Genomic DNA, 20,261 nt, shown 5'->3' on the forward strand with positions numbered 1-20,261 from the left:
AAGTGTTCGCGTCCAAACAGAAGTATAATTTGGGTTTTAAGGTTATTGCTGGAAATCTCAGAAGCGAAGACCAGGAGACTTGGATGTGCTGTATCTTCAACAGGATTCTTGATTGAGAACGTTGTTTGGTGCAACACTCATCAAGTCTGGCTACGGCAGGCAAACACAGTGTGTCATAGGCATTCAGTGGGCAGTCCTTGACCTTACTGGCCTTACAGCCAGAGGTGGAACAGCTGAGAGAAGAGACCGCCAACTGTGAGATCCAACAGACCTTATTTCCATCAAATGACCTGAAGCCTTGTGCATGCCAGCATGCCTGGATTCTGTAGAAGTACCACCTGGTCACCAGAACTACAAGATTTACAAACAGTTTGACTCAAATCCCCGCTCTGGCATCATGATCAAATTGAATGCCCAATTCAATCTATTTCACCTTATTTTCAAGTGAGTTTACGTAAGGATGTAGGATCATCAGATCTTAAACACATTTGCAATCACACATTATTTTTAAGCTAGTGTGCTCCTAAACGATGACAAAACTCCCTTTTAGAAGATGTGCATTCAAAATGCACAGAGAGATTGCTCTCTACAATTCAGTAAACTCACAAAGATTAGGCTTGTAAACATGGCTGGAAACTTCCCAAACCTGCAGTTCAAACATGGCAAATTATAATTCATTCAGAATTTAAATTTTTGGGTGAACTCTCTCTAGCACAAGAAAACAAAACTCAGCAATATTTTCCTTTTAGTACAAGGGAACTCTCCCTGTCATGGCTGATCTGCCACATGTTGTTTGGAAAGAGACTCACAAACAACATTAATCTGCTCTTAAGACGAGCGACGTGCTTGAATGTGGGCTGTCCCGCAGTAAATGAGATTTGAGCGGCTCGTCCGCTTACATCACTCGTCTCTGCATCAGTACACAAGCATCAGCTTTAGTGGCTATTTTAGGACTGAACTCTCATCTTCTGCTTTATTAGCCAAAACCTGACGTTTCAAGGGCTGTGCACAATTTTTTAAATCAGCAAAACATTTCATTAATATAAAAGCACAAAGGTCAATTATACCCTAATTAAGAGATTATTAGACCTAGACATTGATCGGATATCAAGTATAGACTGTTCAAAACAAGTACAAGCTGCAAAACCACCATCCCTGATCTCCCCCCACCCATCCCAAAGCTTGGCGCGGGACATATGATGATGCATTTATCTGTGTAAATTGAGTCATTTTATTGCTTTTCATATTTTTATGAAAACATACTTTTAATGTGTTTTTGCCTGAATAAGTCTAAACAAGTCAAGCGCAATTTGCACAGTGGTAAAACTGCTCATTGCTATTAGCACTAGCTATTTGCCTGATGCAATAAATTCTGTTATTTTCACAAAAAAGAAGAGAGGGAAACTATTTTTGTTTGTTTGTTTAAAAGAGATGTTTGTAGAGCTTTATAACCAGACACACAATGCAAAGAGCAGATTCAGCGCGCAGTGGAGATCTGATGCTGTACAGATTCAGTGAACTGATGCACTATCTGCTTACACACACCTTGTGAGCTGGTGAAGTTGCACCAGACCTGACCAAAGTCTACAGGATGGGGTGGGTAATGTGTCATGCTAAATTCAGCACACATTTTTGGTGATGTTGGTTCCCTGATTTGCATCCAGTAGTGAATCGGGCACTAAAACAGAGAGCGCCTGCAAACAAAAGCGCAATTCAGTCTTAGTGAAGAGATATTTCCTTTATTTAGTGAAATAAAATTGACACACGACACAAGTAATGAGAAATATTATCGATTTGACTGCACTGACATCATACGAGGACAACCAAACTGAAGTGAGCTGTATAATGACACGTCTTCTGTATTCATATATAGATACACTACCGTTCAAGAGTTTGGGGTCAGTAAGATTTTTAATGTTTTTAAAAGAAGTCTCTTCTGCTCACCAATGCTGCATTTATTTGATAAAAAATACAAACAAAAACAGTAATATTGTGAAATATTATTCCAATGTAAATCAGCTGTTTTCTGTGTGAATATATAGTAAAGTGTAATGTATTCCTGTGATCAAAGCTGAATGTTCAGCATCATTACTCCAGTCTTCAGTGTCACATGATCCTTCAGAAATCACTCTAATATGATGATTTGATGCTCAAGAAACATTCATTATTATTATCAATGTTGAAAACAGTTATTTACATTTTTATTTCATGATGCTATGATGAATAGAAAGTTCAAAAGAACAGCATTTATCTGAAATCTAAAGCTTTTGTAACATTAAACACTGCCGTTCAAAAGTTTGGGGTCAGTAAGAATTTTAATTTTATTTTTGGGGGAAAGAAATTAAATAAATCAATACTTTTATTCATCAAGGATCAGTTAAACTGATCAAAAGTTACAGTAAAGACATTTATAATGTTAGAAAATATTCTATTTTAAATAAATGCTGTTCTTTTGAACTTTCTATTCATCAAAGAATTTTGAAAAAAAATTGTACACAACTGTTTTCAACATTGAAAATAATCATAAATGTTTCTTGAGCATCAAATCCTCATATTAGAGTGATTTCTGAAGGATCATGTGACACTGAAGACTGGAGTAATGATGCTGAAAATTCAGCTTTGATCACAGGAATAAATTACAGTTTAAAATATATTAAAATAGAAAACAGTCATTTTAAATTGTGATAATATTTCACAATATTACTTTTTTTTTTTTTACTGTTTTTTATCAAATAAATGCAGCATTGGTGAGCAGAAGAGACTTCTTTTAAAAACAGTAAAAAATCTTACTGACCCCAAACTCTTGAACGGTAGTGTATATGCTATATCCAGCAGATATAAGCTGCTGAACTCTTCTCTGTTGTAGAACATTAACACAATTATTTCCCTGTATTACCGTGAAGCTGCTTTAACTGGTATTGGATAAAGCACTACACATAAATGTGACTTGACATGATGTTTCTTTAAAGTAATGTAAGAATTTAGCTTTGAACTAAAAATAAAACTAAACATTTAGACCAACAATCTTTTATCCAGCACATTAGCCACAAAGTCCTCGTGATATTCTTTAGTCATGTCTGCTCATAAAGTAAGTTGTGTTATATTGTTCCTTTGTTTTTAGGCCCGGTTCACACAGAACGTGCTTTTCCATTCCACTGCGCTACTTTTCCCATCGTTTTTCAATGTAAACGCACTAGACAGACGCGTTTGACCATTGCGCTTGTGTCTTTTGCGGTGTCTTGTTAAAATAAGTTCAACTTTTAAGAAATGTGTCTTGTTGTTTTTTTTGCTTCACTGAACTGCATCTCGCATTTTTAAATGGCATATTTGAATGGCCGCTTATACTTGCTTATTCTATTTATATTTAAATATTTAAGATGGCTTTTATGAGGGCATTTTACACAGAATTCAGCATTAAGCAACCTTAAAGATGAATTATAAATCTTCAGTACCACCAAAAGGGTTTCAAACTAGTTTCCTGAACACAGCCCTGTCTGCCAATGAACAACATTAGTTGTTCTCCAATCACATCCGATCACGCATGTATAACACTAGACAATCTCAGGGAGTAATAAAACCATAGTCAGCCACTATTGTTCGATATAGCTTCTACTTACTGAATATGGGACTAGATCCAGAAGAAAAACTGAGGGTGCAGTTGTGTCCATTTAGGATCTGAGTCCAGTTTCACCCATGCATGCATCTTCCTGCACGCCTGAATGTGTGTCGTTAGAGCCGGACAAGATGCAATGGGATATTTCAGACAAACATATTACAGTACATCTCATTCCCAAACACACAGCAGCCGTTCAGTGTCTGGAAAAAAGACATCTCAAGGTCGGATCTGTTTTGACACAACGGTGGGAGTGGTTCAGGATGAGGACGCTCAATGGGGAGTCGATTGAGACGGAATGAAAGTGTGAGGCAGACACAAGGAAAGACAGGTGACCCTCCTAATCTCCTTTGAATGTCCACCTGGGTGTTTGAGGCAGGGCTGGGCAGATTAGAGCCTTACACCGACTGCATGCCATTATACGGTTAATTTTAGCCCTTGACATGACTGGATTACAAGGACAAAGTATGAATCAGGGTTGCCATCAAAGGCTGGGAAGATTATTATGGTGCTAAAGGAGGCATGAGGGATCAGATCCACTCGAGATGTTTTTCTAGCGTTCACACCATAGCATGCAGCTCTGTTTGGGAAATATGATGCCAAAGAAGCCACAATTACCATGCAAAGATCTGGTGTTTAATGTTAAGGATCACTGAATGGGCCAGTTGGACCAACTGTGTGCAAGTTACAACTTAGCCTAGTTTTGATGTGAAGGAGCACAAAGTTACAGCTTACGCTCTACTAAATGCGTGGATAATATGTGACCCCGCCTGTGAAACCCCGGCTAAAGTCGCAGAATCGAATTATGAGTTAACGAGCGTCAAAGTAGTCATAGCCATAAAAATGACAAAAATAGTCCATGTGTGTTTATTGCTGTAAATGATAGATTATACCATTGGTTTTGAGATGCAATACTTACATTTTCATTTATAACATGATAAATACTGAAATTAATGTTTTTATTGACACTACGTTATACTTTTGCGCAAAAAAAAAAACGGACGTGGGCTTCCTAAACATTGATTTCAGTCGTCTCTGCGTTTATTTCGCGCAACAACACTGCTGATTCGTATATCAATCGGTTCAGGAACTTCTTTTCTGTGTATTTTCTATTAGAAAGAGTAAAAACAGACTTTAATATCAATCCGCGAGCGCCGGTAATCAGGTCAACACAATGCAAAAAAAGAGAGAAGATGTCAGCCGCGTTTAGATGTCTGTGGTGATTTTTTCTTGTCATAGCCAATATTTTAAGAACTGCTTATTTGTTTTGTAGCTTAGTATTCTGCCAATAATATTAAACTTATTTTAAGGACATTTTTGGCCTGCTACGTGTTATTTGCTGGATGATGGTAACGTAATGCGTTGTTTTGACATCTGCCGGCGACACCGAAGTATGAGCAGGAACGGAAAATAGCTGCTTGCTTAAACAGCTTGCTTGATATTAATCTCGGTGGAATTGAACCCAAATTATGATTTAACCGGTTTTATTGCGGATTATTTTCTGGAGGATGATTGTGATGATGAACAGGACACTTCTTTGACGAAACTGACGAGGAATTTGACGGTAAGTTTGTGTTATTATTGTTTTATGCTAATGTAAATGTATACTGTCTAGTCCAGCCAATGTAATGCTAACACATATCTGTGATGCAAAAATAGTGGATTTAAATGTTTATTACATTTGTTGATTGGGATTTAGTCAGTTTAAATTAATTACGTTTATGGCATGATGTTTATTTGTTTCATTACACTCTGAATTGAAGTCTGCTAACCACCTATAGGCTGTTTCTTGTTCTTATGCCCTCCCCTCAATTAATCAGATCCAGTCTGACTAAACTGAAAAAATATTTTCTGATATTTTCATATAAAATGCTTCATTATCCATTTTAAATGTGAAATTAAACCCATTTCCCATTCTTGCATGTTACACAATCATGTTTTTAGGTATCTTGCTTTGAATTGAAAAAAAATTATCTTTGCTTTTTCAGGCAGTGACCAACATGATGAGGAGGACAAGCCAGTTTTGGTGATTGAACCCCAAGCTATTTGTCTGGCGAACATGAAGAGGGAACACAAGCAAGAAGAATTTGCTTTGAATGCTGGAAGTCCAGATGTGAAACTGAAAATCAGTTTCTCTTGCAACTGCAAGTATTTCAATGGGGAAAAGTGTTCTTTATTTTTCAAGGAGGGAGAGTTGCTGTCACTCAGGATTTTATTTTGCATCTAGACAATTTTAGAATGTGTACAAAGTTTGAGACTGACCTGTTAAAGGGATAGTTCACCCAAAAATTATTTACTCATACTCATACTCACCCTCATGTTACCCTATCCAATCCTGTATAAGTTTATTGCTTCTGTTTAACAAAAAATAAGATATTTTTAAGAATGTTGGTAACCAGACAGTTGGCGGCACCTATGGAAGTCAATGGGGTCCGTCAACTGTCTGGTTACAAACATTCTTTAAAATATCTTATTTTTTGCTCAGCAGAAGAAAGAAACTCATACAGGTTTGGAACAACATCAGGGTGAGTAAATTATGACAGAATTGTAGTTTTTGGGTGAACTATCCCTTGAAATTTTATTTGTTTATTTATTTTTTACTCCAGATTTACTCAATGTTACACCGTGGGCCAGTAAGAGAATGATAATTTCAGAGAATGAGAAATGGTATGTTATTTAATTGATATATTATTGACATTTCACTGATATTTCATTTTACTAATAAAGTTATACAAATCATTCCACTGAATTGACATGGTAATTGTTGCTACGATAAAGCTCTTGTGGTACCCCCATTCGTTTTCAATGTTTTTATGCTTTTAGCTTTTTGGACATGCACATCATAATAAATAGATCTGTTTTACAAAACTTTAAGAATTTTTCCACTGATGTGTCATATATCACTAAAAAGGGGAGAATCTCAGCTTTAATGTGTTATAAGTCACATATGCAGGATAACTAATGGATCAAATGTGTTGCAGTTTTAAAAAATAACTTATTTTTAAATTGGAATTTCTCAAAAATATGATTTTCTGAGGCCGAATTTGAGCAAATCTTTGACATGGCCTTACTCAGTCAATTTTAAAGATATTAAGGTTATATTTTCACAGAATGTTCTTTACATTGTGTAGGATGATTTTATGTAAAAAACACTGAATCACAAAAAAATGACTTTAGCTGGGTTTTCACAGGCAGGGTCACATATAAGCCAATAAGTACTGGATTATTTCCTTCAGATGCGCACTGTTCAACATGATGGTTTTTAATTGCTTGAAATATGATTGGAATGAATCACTTTGAAAAGGAAAATATGGTTCAGTGCAACATGTGCAGCTCAAGTCCGTCATCAAGGCCACATACATTATAATGAGAACATTACAGTAAAAGACTGTTGTGAATTACTTGTGTGCCTGTTTTAGCACGTTGTTGCGAGAATAGTGGACCCACAACGGAGTTACACCTTCATGACTAGCAGAGTCAAGTTCACTTATATATATCTGATTTATCACATATAGGATGCGTTTGGTTAAGCTTCAGCGCAACAGCTCAAACAGCAATGCACAACATTAATAACTATGATTGGGACAGTCAGAAAACATAACTTTATAAAGAGAACACTATAGTAATAAAACATTGTGAATTCTTTGGTTTGGTTTCTGCGTTTCAATGTGTTGTTACGGTAAGAGCGCATCCACAACAGGAGTTACACATTCTGACTCGCACACAACTTAGTTAAAGTTTACTTGTGCATTCGCATCATTTTGTGCAGATATAAGTTGTAATATTACGTTTATGTTGTATATAAATATATGATTAATCTCATTAGGATGCGTTGCGGAAATCATAATGCCCTACATAAGGTTATTGCAGCACACCAGGGGTCGGTTGCACCATCTGAGACTAAATCTTACACTTAATCAAAGGTAGCTTAAAGTGAAAAGTCTTGACTTGTTCGGATAAGATTAGTTTTATGTCTGTGAATTTAATTTGAACTAATGTAGACATGAACTCCAATGTTTATGGTTAATTTATGCAACGAATTAAGATTTCAGAATAAGAATCTGTCATTTGCAATAGGCTTATTTGTAGCTCGCTCACACTTTTAATAAGCAGGGACAATAAATACTATTTACATGCTTGTGTTGTTAGAATGTAAAGAGTTCAGTTATAAAAACGCTCACTTGTAACGTTTTCGAATTGTAATCAGATGGCTTCACTTCACATGATGTCATGAGAAACTCAGTTCTTTATTATTAGCAAAGTTTGCAAGCATTGTGACTGGCAGCTTAAATATAGCAGCGGTAGAGCGTGTCAGCGTGGACGTGCATCACCCAGGCTGGCCGCAGTCGCACCTGCTGGTAGTTTTAGTAGGTGCAACAGGTGTGCATTTTAATCAGAAGGCTGGAGGGAGTGTAGAGCTTACATCCAACTTTTACACATCCGGCCGGAGCAACCGGCCCCAGGGGAGCACTTCCCAAAAACACCCTAACCTAAAGTAGACCAGAGAGACCATTGGTGCCAATACTCTCTATAATCTATCTGAACTCATGATAGTTTTGAGGAATGCAGTCGGTATTGGAATCTCTAGTACCTCTTAAGAAGGCAGTTTGCCTTGCATATGAGTGTGTGTAAAAATAGCCCTACGTGTCACTGACATATCGCTATCTTAAGGCCAAATTACACAGGATGCAGGTCAGGAGTGTTTTGTAAAGAATTTGCGGGTGTAGGTGCCACATGCATTTTAATATTTCACTTGTATTATTATATGCAAAGTCAATGCTTTGCAAACTTTTCCACCAAAGTAAAAGCTTGACAGTTTGAACTCTTGTTAAACCCTCAAGCTTTTTCTTTTGGTGGAAAACTGCATGTGATGTGGACTGAGACACTATCACATATAAAAAGAGGTTTAAATCCACTTTAAAGTTTAGGTAAAAGTCAATGCAAAGACTGGAGGGCTGGAAGCTCTTCATTTTGCTTTCAAAGTGCACCAGATTGATTGCATTTAACAAGGTCCATCCCCAATAGTCTGACAGAATCCTGTGGGAAAAACTCTTAACCTACATTAGTTGTGGAGTGTACAATGTAGTAAATGAGTTAGCCTACTTAGCTCTAAAGAAGATGGGGCAATTCCACGCAAAACTGTCACATCCATAACGCCAGCACAATGCCATTGTATTTAGTTGGCGTTATGGATGTGACAGTTTTGCGTGGAATTGCCCGATGACAGAATGCACTTTTTGTACCTGTCATGGTACATTTAAATTAGGGATGTCAACAATAATGTATTTATGTAACATGTTTGAAAAATGGTGTTTCAAGCTCCATCTGACCGCCTGTTTTTGATTCTGTCAGTAATGTGCTTGTCTTAATGATTAAGACCAGGTGTAAGTGCAGAAATTAGTGTAAATACTTGCTATACTGACAAAAATTGATACCAAATGTCGTTGGAAACAGTCTGTTAGTGTGTTCAGTTCAGAGTGTTTCAGATAGTCCCCGGCATTAGCAACTAGCTGACACATTTTAAGACTGAACTGAACACAAGTTTACAGACGGTTTCCAATGACTGGAGCAGATTTTAAACAACATGAGTCCATGTTTTACTGAGTCCAGTAATATCCAGTTTAAAGTCACTGTCCATTATAACACCCAGGTTTTCAACACTGGGCTTCACATGTGATTTTATAGCACCCAGATCCAAATAAGGAGCTCACAGGCATTGCCAGGTCCAAATACCATGACTTCTGTTTCCCTTCATTGAACTTTAAAAATGTGAGGCCATCCAGGCTCTAACAGCCTCAAGCAGTCCAACAGTGGTGCTATGGAGTTTGAATCTTTCCGTTTCAAAGGCAGATAAAGTTGAAACGAGATGCCATATTTCCTAAAAATAGACCCTAAAGGTAGTAGCATATAATGAGAATAGAATAGGCCCAAGAATACAACCCTGAGGGACTCCATAATATGACAGAGATGCCGAGGATGACACAAAACCCCAAGGCAGACCGATAAACGTCTGTCAGACAGGTAAGATCTAAACCACCCCAACCTTAATGCCAACACAATGCTCCAAAGGAGAAATCAGGATGTTTCGGTCTACAGTGTCAAATGCAGGCATAAGATCCAGGAGCATGAGAACAACACAATCGCCTGAGTCAGTGGCTAGTAACAGGTCATTCAAAACTTTTAACAGGGCTGTTTCTGTGCTATGAAGTGATTTAAAAAACAGACTGAAACACATTTTTGCAAACCATGTTGATTTAAAAATGATTGCAACTGTGTAAAAATAACTTTCTCTAATATTTTGGAAAGGAACGGAAGTTTTGAGATTAGCAAGAGTAGAGGTATCCAAATTAGATTTCTTGATCAATGGTTCAACTATTGCATGTTTAAATGTTGAGGTAAAACTCCTGAGGCAAGACTATTTATAATTTCTTAAATTTTGGGGTCAAGGGTTTCAAAAACCTTTTTTTTTTTTTTTAAATGAGGAGCAACTAATGTCTATGCAGCGGGCAGATGATTTCATTTTAACAATGATATCTTAAAAAAAGAGACTCAAACTGGTTAAAACAGCAGAGCACTCAGTGCTGAGATGGATCTGCAGAGGGAAGTGAGATGTGTGATGCTCTAACAGCAGAAATACTGTCAACAAAAAAATGTTAAGGAGTTTTCACACATCTCAACAGAAAACCCCAGACAAGTTGATGGAGGAGTGTTCAAAGCAGAACTAATAGCACTGAAAAGAACACAAGGGCAAGGCGTGTGTGAGTTGTTAGAAATAATATCTGAGAAGTACTCAGACTTTTCAATTTTGACAGTCTTTTGATATTTGAGCAAGCTTTCTTTTAAAATGTCAAAAGATATCTGTAAACTATCTTTTAGCTCTCCTACACTCATGTCTTACAGCACGAGTGGTGTCATTCAGCTTTTGATTTACCACGAATAATCCTAAGCGGAGCAACAGAATGTTATGGCAGGTAGAATTAAATAATGAAGTTAACTCCTCAGTATTAAGACGAGACGAGGACACTGAGTAATCCTCATCAATACTATTAAAAGCATCAGAAAACAGTTCAACAGTTAAAGGGCTAAAGTAACGACAATGACGTGCTGGGACACTTGGTTTAGGATTACAAGAAAGATAAACTTAATAATACAGGCATGTGGACAGAGAAATCCTTCAATATTACAAACAGGTAGTCCACATTATAAAACCAGATCTAATGTGTCTCCATGCTCATGTGTAGGGCTAGTACAAACTGTACCAAGTTAAAAGGCTCAACGAGATCTAAAAAATCTTTGACCAATGGCTTAGAGGGACAACAAATCAACAACTATTAAAACCCTATCATATTTTGGCATAATTCCAGGCAAAAAAAAAAACGGAAAAGTCATCAATAAAATCTTTAAGGGTGGAAGATAAATCACACCACTGGATAAAGTCGATCCAATGCCGGCAGTTAAATTGCTCTCTGAAGAAAGTCGCAACTCCTCCTCCTCGCCCAGTAGATCTCGGAGAACTAAAACAAATACAGTCCAGCAGTAAAACCTCTGAAAAAGAGCTTGACTCACCAACACTCATCCAGGTTTCAGTCACACATAGTAGATCCGGGCTATTGGAGGTGAAAAAGTCGTTCAAATAAACGTTTTGTTGGCTAGCGATCCAGCGTTTACTATGGCTATCCTGACTGGAACCGGGTCTTTTACTGTCGTGGGCTCCTGGTCTAGTGTCCGAATGCAAGAAGCAATCACTCCAACCTTTCGGAAGGCGAGGTGACCGAGAGCGGGGAACCTGGAACTCCTCATCCGAGCCGACCACCAGTACCAACCAACATACACAGGACCCAGAGAACGCAGACCACGAAGACCAGCGTAGGGGAACACTGCTGGACGAGACCGTCACGCTTACCTCCAAGAGATGGGCACAGCGTCCGACAGAGGTAAGCAGGTAATCCATGAAGAACTGGAGGAGGGGGAGAAGTTTTCTGTCCGTCCAAATCATAGATTACCATATTTTCTATGGCAGATCTGATGTTGAGAGGTGCTTGCCGATCATACACCAGTAGAGAATCGGACTTACAATGGCTGCCACGTGCAGATGTCCATTAAGTCCATGAGACCGTAGGGTGACTGTCCCGAGTGCAGCAGACTTCTTCCCGACAGGCAAAGCAGCGTTACGTCACGAAAGTGCGCACTCATAGGAAGACCGCGAGTGCTAAGGGTGCCACGGGCAGTAGCCTAGCCTAAACCGAGAAGGCCACATCACACAGTGTATGCACTCACTAGGTGTGTTTTTGTTTGGTTTTTGCAAAGTGAGGGACATACTTGATAATGTTAGATTGCACATCGTTAACCCAACGATTACGATATTATCACAGAGAATAAATATCGCAAACCCTTAATCCTCGTTTTCAATGAAGCGCTGGCGACTTCCGGCGACACTAGCGACAGTGACCGTTGCGACAGAATGTGGGCGTGTCAAGCGACGCGTCTCGAGACAAAAGTTCAGAAATTTCAACTTTATGCAAATGAGAAGCAATTTTCACGAGCAACAACCAATAGGAAAGAAGACTTTCAGTGGAGCTCACGTCACCGACTCGAGTGCAGGCAAGAAGAGTTTGAGGGCGATTTCACTGTTTTATATGATTTGACTGTAACCACATACATGGTCATGGATATAATAAAATGATGCATGGAAAAGAAACCGTCGACAGTCTCAGTGAGTTTAATTCATACATTTATAGTTCGAGTGTTGTAATTTTATGATGCAAGTTGAGCACTGAGTTCATTTTACAGTTTCCCCTGCATTATGTTGACTATTAGGGACAAGAAAATGGATTATTTGTCAAATCTGAATGAAGTTTTAGAGATTTATGACAGTATGAGTGAGTTTAATTTGTTGATTGATCGATCGTTAATCTAGTAAATTATTTAATCCACTGAACACTGTGGTAATATAAAAACACTCTCCCATCAGCATAATGTTACTTTTAATTCTTTTGAGCCTAATTCCTAGTCAAATTAAGATGATATAGGTGTATGGAAAAGTATTTTGTATAGATATGGCCAGTCATGCAGTCATACCAATAACATGAGAGCGACAGCACTACGAACGCCCACAAGCGACTCCCAGTACTGAGACTAGCGACATACAGCGATAAAGTCGTTGGAAGTGTACTAGCTTACTTCAATTGGGCAACTCTGTAAAAGCGGCTACAGGCCAGTGGCAGCGATTACTGAAACCCTGATGTAATGACCTGTGGGACGAGTGCCTGCAAACACACACTCCAGATGGCTCTGGAGCCGAGCCATAAAACACAATTAAGCAGAGAGAATGCAAGTCTTGAATATCTGAATGCTTGTCCATCTGATGCAGAAGCATTGGTCGTTTGATTTCAGGGGCACAACGGATTAAGCAGATAATCAAACATCACGGTCATGGAAAATACGACACTGTGTAATGCGCTGGCTTCCAACATATATTCACGGGTCGACACAAACATGTGGGCTGAAGGTACTGCAATGCTCTATGGGAGGGCCTTCCACCCAGCACGACCAAACCTTTGCAGATGATCCAGGACGTGCACCAAGAGCGATAACTATGCGATTAACTTCTCCGCAATGTCGACTGCCATTCTGAATGTGCGAGCCCTTAAATTAGAATGGATTCTGATTGGCTGTCAGTGTTTTATCGTTCAACAGCTGGGAAAAAAATCTTTCCAAAAGTGATCCCAACGATATCGTTTCTCTATATCGTTATTGTTATAGCTGTGGTGTGGAGTGGACTCTGCTATTCTTTAAAGGGGTGGTATAATGCCCTTTTCACAAGATGTAAAATAAGTCTCTGATGTCCCCAGAGTGTGTGTGTGAAGTTTTAGCTCAAAATACCTCATTGATATCTTTATATAGCCTAGCATGTTAAAGTTGTCACTTTTTGAGGGTGAGCAAAAAACACCGTTTTGTTTCTGGCCCTTTAAATGCAAATGAGCTGCTGCTCCCGGCGCAGAGGGCGGAGTTTCAACAGCTCATGTGTGTTAGCAGCTCCGATTACCTCACACAGACTATAATGACAGAAACTGTTCTGCCTTTTATGTTCAAACCGAAGTCAGACAAAGATGGAGAGACTCATGTCTCAGATGAAGTGACAACATGTAGAATGCAACAGGATGTATCTGAATGGTTAGTTGATGAATTTATGTTGCTGATGTGGAGTTTTCAATTAGCATATTCTGTCATGATAATATATAAATCGCTCGTATAGGAACAGATTGCATGTGAAAAGACGGATGCTACAGTTTGAGCTGACTCACAAATGTGCTCGACTACAACAACTCTTCCTCTTCTCAACATGGACTGAGTGTTCCGGGGGCGGGGTTTATGTAAATTCTAGGGTTGGTGATGTCACTAACCCAGGAGGAATGTGGTGTAGTCTCTACCAGCTGTTTGTTGTAGTCCTTAAAAAGTGATTTCTTTAAAGGAACACTCCACCGTTTTTTGAAATAGGGCTTATTCACATTCTTTCCCACATTTAGATAGGTGGGCAAATGCATTTTTGTCTCAGTGCATGCATTGTTTTAGTTTGACAGGGTCGGCGCTAGCTTAGCTTAGCATAATGAATGGAATCCTTTGTTGCCAGCTAGCATGTCCTGAGTAAAAGTGCTATAAAAAAAAAACTCCACCTAATTACTTCTTGTGGCCTGCGTATTCACAACAAGTACAAATAGCGATGCAGATTAACACTAGGTGATTTCCTAGGCAGATATTGACTTGGGACTATATTGGGGGAAGCACAGGCGAAGCACTGGGCGCAGAGATATCATGCCCAAGTAGCAGTGCTTCGCCTGTACTTCCCCCTAATATAGTCCTTAATATATAAGTAAATATCGGCCTAGGAAATCGCCTAGGGTTAATCTGCATCGCTATTTGTACTCGTTGTGAATACGCAGGCCACAAGAAGTAATTAGGGTTTTTTTTTTTTTTTTATCACTTTTACTCAGGACATGCTAGCTGGCAACAAAGGATTCCATTCATTATGCTAAGCTAAGCTAGCGCCGACCCTGTCAAACTAAAACAATGCATGCACTGAGACAAAAATGCATTTGCCCACCTATCTAAATGTGGGAAAGAATGTGAATAAGCCCTATTTCAAAAAACGGTGGAGTGTTCCTTTAAAGGCAAATATCTTCCTTTGCTTTGAACTTTGAGCGTTGTAACTTTGCAGATGTTGTTTATGCTCAAACAGCAACATTACACACTAACTGAAGTTAGAAAAGTGACATCATAATCAACCACCCACCCCTTTAAAGGGGAAATGAAGCAGTCAATCAAGTTTACATGATTTACAAGATGGATTTCCACTATAATCAACAATTATATAAGAAACATGACAAATGTAAACATATAAAAGAAAAAAGAGAAACCGTTATATCTTCCACGGCCAGGGCGCCACCATTGTGCAGTATTCTAACATGTGACGTCACAGGGTTGGTTGGCTTTAATAAACCCGGCTGAATGTAGGAATATCCCGACATCAAACTGTCTAGGCTACACCACAGTATTTTGACCGCGAACAACTAATGACGTCTAACGTTACATGTTATATTACAGCAGATGGACTTTAACACGGTGGGCATCGCAGTACAACAGCCACACTGACACCAGGTAGCGTTGCCAACCCGCTCTTCGGCCCAAACCACCACCGGCTGTTCGACATAACGACGTACCACTGCTCGGATCCCACGCCGTATCGGCTCAAATGCATATATTAATACATGCTAACTTACATGGTGTTGACAAGAGACGGGAATATGATGGCAGACATCGCAAATAATGTTTCCATGTGCAGTGTGTTAACATATAACGTTAGACGTCGTCTTTTTGTCTGGTACTAATAAACTTCACTAAGTTAGCTAAACACTAAGTTAGCGTTAGCTAGTTCATGCTTACAGCTGTTAGCTAATAATGACTGTACCTAATGTTAGTTGTTCGAGTCAAAACACTGTGGTGTAGACAGTTTGATGTCGGGATATTCCTACATTCAGCCAGGTTTATTAAAGCCAACCAACCCCGTGACGTCACATGTTAGAATACTGCACAATGCCCTGGCCATGGAAGATATAACGGTTTCTCTTTTTTCTTTTATATGTTTACATTTGTCATGTTTCTTATATAATTGTTGATTATAGTGGAAATCCATCTTGTAAATCATGTAAACTTGATTGACTGCTTCATTTCCCCTTTAATATTGAGAACGATTTTTCAAACTGTCTCTTTATCGTTATCTTTATAGTAATTGTCCTTGGTGTGAACGGGCCTTAACCTCACCCCTCCTGATCTCACTCCACTGCCTCCCAGTTGTGGACAGAAATGTAAAGTTTTAAGGCTGGCTTTCAGGACCAGCACTGGAACAGCTCCTCCCTCCCTCAACCCACTGCTAATGTCTCTCTCTCCAGAACCTTCACTCTCTCTGTTCCTCTCCGGTGAACGAGCTGCCAACCTCCACAAGAACTGCTGAGAACATCACATCTGTCAAGAAGCAGCTGAAGGAGCACCTCCTCCACAAGCACTTAATGACCTCACCCTCGCAAAACAATGCACTTACAGCACACACACACACACACACACACATTCTGCATTTCTTCTCCTCTCTAGCTGGTGATCTAGTTGTCTAAAGATTGTTTAACGCTGCTCAAAGGTGGCATTAATGCATTTACACAGCAAAAACGGTAGGCTATAACTTGATATACTAGGGGCTGAGGTGGGTCAGAGCAAGCATCATTTAGTCTGGCTTTTATCCGGCACTGCGTCTTTACACTGAATTATGAGCAGGCACAGACCAGCCTTAAATCGGCTGTGTAATAAACCTGGCTACCGTGATTGTTGACTCCTTGATGAATGCTTTGTTCTTAGTTGTTCTTAGCTTTGGATAAAAGCATCTGCTAAATGCATAAATGTAAATGTTGAGCAGCAAATCAGCATATTAGAAAGATATTTGAAGGATCATGTGACACTGAAGACTGGAGTAATGATGCTGAAAATTCAGATTTGATCACAGGAATAACTTACAGCTTAATATATTAAATTATTACTGTATTATTTGACCAAAAAGCCTAAATGCAGCCTTGGATGAGCAGATACTTTCAAAAATATGAATTAGGCCTATTACAATGTTTTGACCATTAGTATATCATGCTGTACTGTGATAAAGTTTCTGTGAGATCCAATGGGATTTTAGTCATACTAACCAGACCCTGACCAGCACATCACCTACTGTACGTTTACATGCACAAAAATACTAAACTAGCCACACCTCAACTAGACGAGCCACATCTCAGGTTACAGGTGATGCTAGCCATGTCATGACCTGAAGGTTTAGAATTTTACACTCCACATATCAGATTTCTAGATATTTGACTGATTGTCTTGTATAGGATCAATAATGCAGGACCAATGATAGAAACGGGCTTGTTTCATCTGACGTGCTTTTAACTGACCACAGTAAGATCTCGATTTCTGAGCATCATGTAAATATGTGGCTATTACGTTCAGTTTTAATAAAACTCAAATGTAACTGTCCAATAGTGACATTATTTCAGGTAAAACAATAATGCAAGGTGTCAACATCAGCACCAGTTTGAAGGTCTTATAGGCTTTAGGAAATCATCAGTCAATCACTGAAATGTCCTTGAAAGACTGCAAAACCAGAAAAATTCAAAACAAACATCTCCAAGGCATTGCGCTCAAAATAGCAACCATTAATCGGCAATTAAGTGTGTGTCGTCCGTTAAAAACGACCATCAAGCAAATCCCAGCTCATGTGCATTTAACAACCTTATATTTTAGACAAACATGACATCAAAACACACACTGACACGCATAAACACACACGCAACTTTACACGCAGAGATGAAGTCACGTTTCTACTCCAATGTGAGGCTTATGTAATGATCCATCTAGTGCTCATATGCCCATCATCAACATAATCATCTATTATTATAGACACAAGCATGATGACATATAACAAAACGACAAATAAAAAGAATAGGCTAACGTTATATCCAAAAATAAACTCAAAACCGTTGTATGTTATTATGGCAGTGACCTTTAACAAACATCATGTAATAACATCATCATACATGTGGTTATCGCGCATTACATCCATAAATAAGTAATTTACCTAGCCTCCTCAAAAATCGACAACTGCAATTATAAACCTATAAAAACAGATAATGACAGGAAACGAGCATGAGGTCGTTATATTTATGTACATACCTGATGTCAATTTCACCTCAAGGAAAGGAAAGCCCTCTTGTTTATAAGTTACCTCTTCCTTCTTTCACGACGATTTTATATATTTCCTTGTGAATGGACGAGTAAATAAATAGGTAACGTTAGGCTAAATGTTTTGGTTTAAAATCCTCCTGATGTCCTTCGTGTTAGCACAACGGCTAATGTCTTCAGATGTGATCAACAACACCGATTTATAATGATCTTACTACACTGTCCACTGACCATCTGTATTTCAAAACAATAAATACATGCCTGATAACAATGTTAAGATTTCAAGTACAGTTTTACTATTTTATCCGCTAAACCCTTTTCCACTCGTCTAGTGTGTGGATGCTAAAGCTGATGCTAGCACACACACAAAAATAGCTCACAAACCTGTTAAAAAAAATAAACAGTATATTTAAAAAAAATAATACTTGAAATAAGGAGCTGAGAAAACATTAACTGGCTTATTTAGTTAAGTTTAAATGCTGAATAAATTGCCAGATATGTATAGCGGTTATGATCTCATCTCGTCCGTGCAGCTCTGATGGCTAATCCTGAGAAATTAAATATTTCATCTAGCAAATTAAAAAAATAAAAATATCGATTTGCCCCTTAATCTTTTTCATACCCTGCTTTATCTGTCACTTACAAATAATTTATATATTAATATTTAAGGGACTCTTTTTTTTCTATTCAATTATAATAAACCTCATCAAATAAAGGTGCAATATCGTCTTATAAACACTAACTAATTAATATTTCCGACTATCTAATGCGTTATTCGCACGTTAAGCCTTTTTCTAGCTCAAACACGCAGTGAGTGTGTGCAGCGCCTGAGAGACTGAAATAGCAGAACACACACACACACACACACACACACACACACACACACACACACACACACACACTGACTGCATCATATAGGCCTACTGCCATCTACTGACACACAACCACCTCTGGCAAGATCAAAACTTTAGAATTGCCATCGTCATCGTAAATATTTACACATACATGTTTACATACACGCACAATAAATGAATAGTAATAAGATAACTAAGATGAGTAAAACAATAGGGTGCTCTAGAGACAAAATCATGTGAAGTGGGGGAAGCAGGTCTCCTTAATATTTGTGTAATCACAGTCCCTTTCACATGTTGATGAGGTGTGAGGATGAGATGTACATGAGGTGTAATTTAGGGTGTGATCACTGATCACACAGCAGTCTTCCTCTGTCTGTTATATATGATGAGTCTGAACTCTTAGCCCAGGGTCTGTCACTGTGCTGAGGTGTGTGTGACCCATTACATTCATATTTACTTTGCCAGGATGTTACTTTTATCCAGTGATTTAATTCAAACATTTTTGAGAGTCTGTTTAGAGCTTCAAGTGTTTTCAATCTTTTACAATTGATGTGCAACATTCTAATAATTTCCTAATTTGCACTCTTTCTCTATATGACAGCAGATCGCTTATTGTTTGCAGAAGAAATGGGAGTGAAAAAAAGTTGTCTCAATCATTAAGTTTTGTTTTTGCACTTTTAAGGGTAACACATGCTAAAGTGTAAACAACTCATCCTTATTAAGTTACAATAACATATTTTGCCAGTTGACATGGGTTTTGTCATAATACAGAAGGGAACAAAGAGAAGTGAGTTAAAGGGGTGGTATAATGCCCTTTTCACAAGATGTAAAATAAGTCTCTGATGTCCCCAGAGTGTGTGTGTGAAGTATTAGCTCAACATACCCCACAGATATTTTTATATAGCATGTTAAAATTGTCACTTTTTGAGGGTGAGCATTTTGTGTCTGTTCCTTTAAATGCAAATGAGCTGCTGCTCCCGGCACAGGGGGCGGAGCTTCAACAGCTTGCACTCACACACGCATGCACTGAACATTTCTAAAACTTTTAGCCTTTTATGTTCAAACCGGAGTCAGACAATGATGGAGAGACTCAAGAAGAAGTGACAACATCTAGAAGCAACAGGGCATTTCTGAATGGTTAGTTGATGAATTTATGAAGCTGATGTGTAGTCATTGATTAGCATATTCTGTCTTGATAATCTATAAATCGTGTTCCGGGGGCGGGGTTTATGTAAATTCTAGGGTTGGTGATGTCACTAACCCGGGAGGAATGTGGTGTAGTCTCTACCAGCCGTTTGTTGTAGTCCTTAAAAAGCGATTTCTGTAAAAGCAAATATCTCCCTTTGCTTTGAACTTTGAGCGTCGTAAATTTGCAGATGTTGTTTATGCTCAAACAGCAACATTACACACTAACTAAAGTTAGAAAAGTGAAATCATAATCAACCACCCCTTTAAATAAAACAGGTTTTAATGTGAGCAGAGGGTAGAGACAGCTACCAGGAGATGGTGAGTGGATTAGC

The 20,261-nt window shown here is 38.5% G+C and overlaps 1 protein-coding gene across 2 annotated transcripts in view; it reads right to left on the bottom strand.

Annotated features, from left to right (window-relative positions):
* Positions 1-18,747, bottom strand: part of ip6k1 (inositol hexakisphosphate kinase 1) — a 44,160-nt gene extending 25,413 nt beyond the window's left edge. The window contains exon 1 of one of the 2 annotated variants that reach the window (XM_079891149.1): positions 17,879-18,747. Coding sequence is in view for 1 of the 2 variants with exons in the window: in XM_079891148.1 (XP_079747274.1) it covers positions 3,618-3,668 (51 nt within the window). In the remaining variant the exon portion in view is untranslated. Of the gene's footprint in view, positions 1-3,617; positions 3,974-17,878 lie in introns of those variants that run through there. The other variant, XM_079891148.1, reaches the window with a different exon arrangement.
* Between the last annotated feature and the right edge of the window lie 1,514 nt (positions 18,748-20,261).

Source organism: Squalius cephalus, assembly GCF_949319135.1.
Source record: "Squalius cephalus genome assembly, chromosome: 13".
Taxonomy (NCBI): domain Eukaryota; kingdom Metazoa; phylum Chordata; class Actinopteri; order Cypriniformes; family Leuciscidae; genus Squalius; species Squalius cephalus.